A 4,524-nucleotide genomic window follows, 5' to 3' on the forward strand; every position below is an offset into this window, starting at 1 on the left:
GGGTCGTATTATACATGAGATCGTATTATACATGAATAAATACGGTAATCCTGATTATTTTTTGCCAATATTGCCCAACTCTAGTTCGGTATCTCAACAAGCCCAAACAAGTTCAAAGTTTTACAGAAAATACATTTTTTTAAACGGACCCTAAACATGTAGGAACTGTACCAGCTCTGTCATTTGTTCAGAACAGGAAATATTAGAAGAAAAGTCAGATTTAAGCTTTTAATTTTGAATAACTTAAAATACCCCGAACCTTGAGTTGTCGTCACAGCATGTGGGCGTGGCTCAACACTTCAGTCTGCACCTAAAGCCACGCCTCTAAGTCTACACCATCTGCCTGAATTTAACCCAGATTATCTTTCTCTCTCGTCGTCGGTCATTTTAAGGTAAAATGTCTGCAGCCGCTTGAAAATCACTGAGTTTTATCTGAAGTAGTTTTGGTGGGCTGTGATGACGTTTTTATTGGAAACGAGTTAAAATATGGAGACAAAAGGAAAGGAGCAGGAATGTATAAAGGACTTTTATGAAAAAAATCTTACAGTAAACTGTTGTGACGTTGAAAAGGTAATTAAGGATATTTGAAGAGGTTTAGTTTTGAGGTCTGAAACCAGAGTTTGTGACAAAACCTTGTTTCTTAAACATTTAGTCAAATCTTGTCTCGCTCCTTGGTTTGTCTTGTTGCACCCCTTGGCAGGTTTTCAGAGGTTATAGAGACTTCTGAGGACCTCTCTTCTGTTTTAAGTTCATTATTTATCACATTGTGTGAAGATCTGAGTTTTTTATTGTTACATTTTAAAATGACTTAAATCTTCAAGGGATTTTGGTGGCCAAGGACAAACCAGCTGTGTTTACTTTGTTTTCTTGTTCTGTTCGTCTGGAGGTTTCTCTGATGAACGTCTGGTTCACACAGCAAGATTTTATAATTGTTGGTTGATTTTTCAGAAACTGGGACACACAACCATATAAAATCATAGATGTGAGGTTTGTGTACTGCCACACATTAACACCACACATGAACAGATTTCAGACAGGAAGTCTATGAGCTCAAACAGCTGACTAAGAAGAAATGGTGATAGTTTGGAATATGTTCAGCAGAGAAAAGACAAAACTATCACTGTCCAGCAGACTTTCTGGAGCCCCATGGCAGTTTTTTTCTTTTCTGTGGTCCTTCATGTTACGTCACTTGTTTCTGATTGGCTGCGCGTCACACTCATCAGGCTGAGCTAGTCTGTCCTCGAGGAACTCCACAAACCCTGGGATGTCAGGGTCAAGACAATCCAACATGTTGAATATCCTCGATTTGAGCTCACTTTGATACACTTTATGAATCGAAATCGAATCGATTTAGAGAATAGGCCATGATACCCAGCCCTAGCACTGACCGTCACCTGGATGTAAACCTACGGCACGCCAGTAGTGACTCACAACATGGAAACGCGCAGCTTCATCGCACACAACACCCGTGGGGGAAAAAAATCAATCTCATGACTTATGAATCGATCTTCCCAAATTTGAACGAGAATCGATCCAGATCGATTAAATCTATACTTTTATCCCAGCCCTGGTCTTAACGCACCACAACACAGGGATATCTCCTAAAATGGTCTTTAAAGACATTGTGATCCGAAGTGTCCTTTTCTTTTCCAATCAGCACCCTTATCTTGCTGTGTGAACTACGACTCAGGAGTGTTTTTTCTTTACGGTCCTGACGTGTTGATCTGTGTTTGGATGTGTTGTACGTAGTTATAGATTGAGTTTATCCTTTAGGGAAATCCTTCTGGACAATTCGATGAGATTACCTCCTATAATCCTCGTGCCTGGGTTCATCTGTCAGAGATGACCTCTGACCTTTTTTACAGAACATATATAATCCAGTAAATGTCAGAACTACAGACTGGTTTTCATGGATAAGGATCTTTTAAAAGTGTCCTGTCTGATGAATGTAGTGTGCTCTTCTCAGGTTCTTTTCCTTTCACCTCCGATTCGAATGAAGGGAACATCGTTTTTCTTCTGCTGTGCTTCCATCCACTGGCAGTTTGACTTTTACACTTTTCTTTTGGAAACCTTTTGATGGCCACATCAGTGTTTTCAAGTACAACAGTGGCTGAATTTTGTAAAAATATTTTCATCCTAACAAGGTTTAAAGCCCCACTCATCACTCTGAGCCTTGTTATTTAATAGTTTGGGGGGATTTAGACGTGGTTGTTTTTCAGATGCTTTTATCAGGATATATCTGCAGGTCACATTTTCTTATGTCTTTAGATTGTTTTTGTTAAAAATTGTTTTTTGTATTTTCAGTGTTTTTGTGTATATAGAATGTAAAAAATAAAGCTTATCACAAGTTTAAGTGTTTTTTTGTGTTTTCTCAGATCCTGTTACTGTAAAATGAAACAAACTTATTGTGACGTTTTATTTATATTGAGCCAATTTAGTATATTTTTAGTCTAAATGAAATTTTTATGGGAGTTTTATTTAGTAGGCTTGCTGTATCAAGCCATTTCATTTGAATGGTGGAAACTATTGTCCTCATAAAAAAAAGCTAAAAAATATAGAGATCCTATCTTTTTATCCTACGTTAATGCAGCCAGAACAGCAATATGCACCCCTATAAATGTTACATCAAAATGACCGGCTGAGCGGTGGGACGTGTGTTTCTACTTTTAGTGGCCTTTCCAGTTACCATGGCCTCTTCAAATGCAAAAAAAAGTCAAAAAGCCTGGTAGGAATAGACTGAGATCAGCTCCTAACTGCCCCACACTGAGTCATGTGACCTGCTGTCTGGCTTTTATAACATCTCTTAGCGAACAACTTCTTTCTACAGCTACAGTTTTCACAATACAGACATTATTTATCAAAACAGACATTTTTGTCTTTCAGCCAATATTTTTGGTTTGCTGTAAGAAAAAAGGTTTTCTCTGTCAGAAGTCAGAAAAGTACCACTTATCCTGTTTTTAATGTTAAATTTGATTCACAAAGCAGTTCAGAAGCAATACTATTTTTACTCATTTTTATTTTTTCTCAGAATTCTGAGATTAAATTCAGAATTCTTTTTTTATTTTTTCAGTGGCCCTAATCCTCTTCAGTCCTTCTCTGACTCAGTTTAAGAATCATTTCAACAGACTTTATATTCTGGAGACTTTACATACAGTGGGCATAAAAAGTATTTAGTCAGCCACCAACTGTGCAAGTTTTCCCACTTAAAAAGATGAGAGGCCTGTAAGTGACAAAGTTAGACCAACTATAAAGGTACAAAATGAGAAAACATCTAGAAAAAAAATCACATTGATCTTTTTAAAGAATTTATTTGCAAATTATGGTGAAAATGAGTATTTGGTCAAAAAAAAAAAAAAAAACGAGCAAGATTTCCGGCTGTCACAGACCTGTCACTTCTTTAAGTGTCTTCTCTGTCCTCCACTCATTACCTGTAGTAATGGTACCTGTTTAAACTTCTCAGTTTAAAGACACCTGTTCACAATCTGAAATAGTCAAACCCCCCTGTGGTGAAGACCAAAGAGCTGTGTAAGAACAGACAAACTGAATCTGCAGTAGACAAACAGCTTGGTGTGAAGAAATCAACTGGGAGCGATAATGGTTTGTCAGTCATGTTGCCCTAAAACATTCCCCTTCTGATCCATGTTTACTAACATACAATTCATATGTCCAGTATTTAAATGGCTCAACAATGAAAAACACAACCACAAAAATGTGAAAAACAGCTTTATTGACAAGTCAAAAAATGTTTTTAATGAAAAGTGTAAAAACTTGGAGCGGTCTCAGTTGTCTTCACCTTTTCTTGAAGCCATACTTCTTCCTTTCGTAAAACAGATCAGTTTTGGAGCTTCCCAAGTTTACAATCTTGGGACATCCATCCCTCTGCAAGGAGAACAGAGTTAGAAACCATGTGAAGACTCAGTCAGTGCAGCTACAGTAAAATAAAAAGACGGGGCTGCTCACATCCTTCTCCTGGATGGTGCACTCCTTGCAGTAGTAAGCATCGGACACACCGGGCCCTCCACAGATCACACACCGTCCCTGATATGAGCCGTAGTTACACTCATCACAAATACGCACCAGCGTGCACGGCCTCACGTACGAGTCACAGATGACACACTTTCCATCACCTGGGAGGAGCAGATTCACCATGTCAAGTCCAAGTAGGTCAGAACAATTATCTCTACTTCATAGTTTAAACAGGAAATGCATTTGGTTCATTTCAGAGATTCTTAACCCATGGGCTGCGGCCCAATTGTGGGCCGTGAGCGCCGCCTTGAGGGCCTCAAAAGAACAACAGTTTTTAACTTTGGGCCACAGAGGGCCGTGGGACCACATTGATTTAGAATAAGGTGCAATACACTTTCTCACCACTAGTAGCAGTAGTGCACCACTCAGATGTTTAACAACATTTTTTAAGATGTAGAAGAAGAACCTTAGAAACCTGCAGAGAATGAAAACCTAATTCAAATGAAAAGTAGAAGCAAAAATGAAAGTAACTCATCAAAAAGCACCAAAGTTTGTCAC

General features: G+C 38.4%; 1 protein-coding gene across 1 annotated transcript in view; it reads right to left on the bottom strand.

Annotated features, from left to right (window-relative positions):
- Nucleotides 1–3,706: 3,706 nt before the first annotated feature.
- phf5a (PHD finger protein 5A) overlaps nucleotides 3,707–4,524 on the bottom strand; it is a 2,774-nt gene continuing 1,956 nt past the window's right edge. Inside the window, exons 3-4 of the mRNA XM_014033396.1 lie at nucleotides 3,961–4,127; nucleotides 3,707–3,879 (exon numbers count right to left, since the gene is read on the bottom strand). Of these exons, the coding sequence (XP_013888850.1) occupies nucleotides 3,790–3,879; nucleotides 3,961–4,127 (257 nt within the window). The 3' untranslated portion in view covers nucleotides 3,707–3,789. The remainder of the gene's footprint in view (nucleotides 3,880–3,960; nucleotides 4,128–4,524) is intronic.

This window comes from Austrofundulus limnaeus, unplaced genomic scaffold, assembly GCF_001266775.1.
Source record: "Austrofundulus limnaeus strain Quisiro unplaced genomic scaffold, Austrofundulus_limnaeus-1.0 Scaffold1723, whole genome shotgun sequence".
In the NCBI taxonomy this organism is placed as follows: domain Eukaryota; kingdom Metazoa; phylum Chordata; class Actinopteri; order Cyprinodontiformes; family Rivulidae; genus Austrofundulus; species Austrofundulus limnaeus.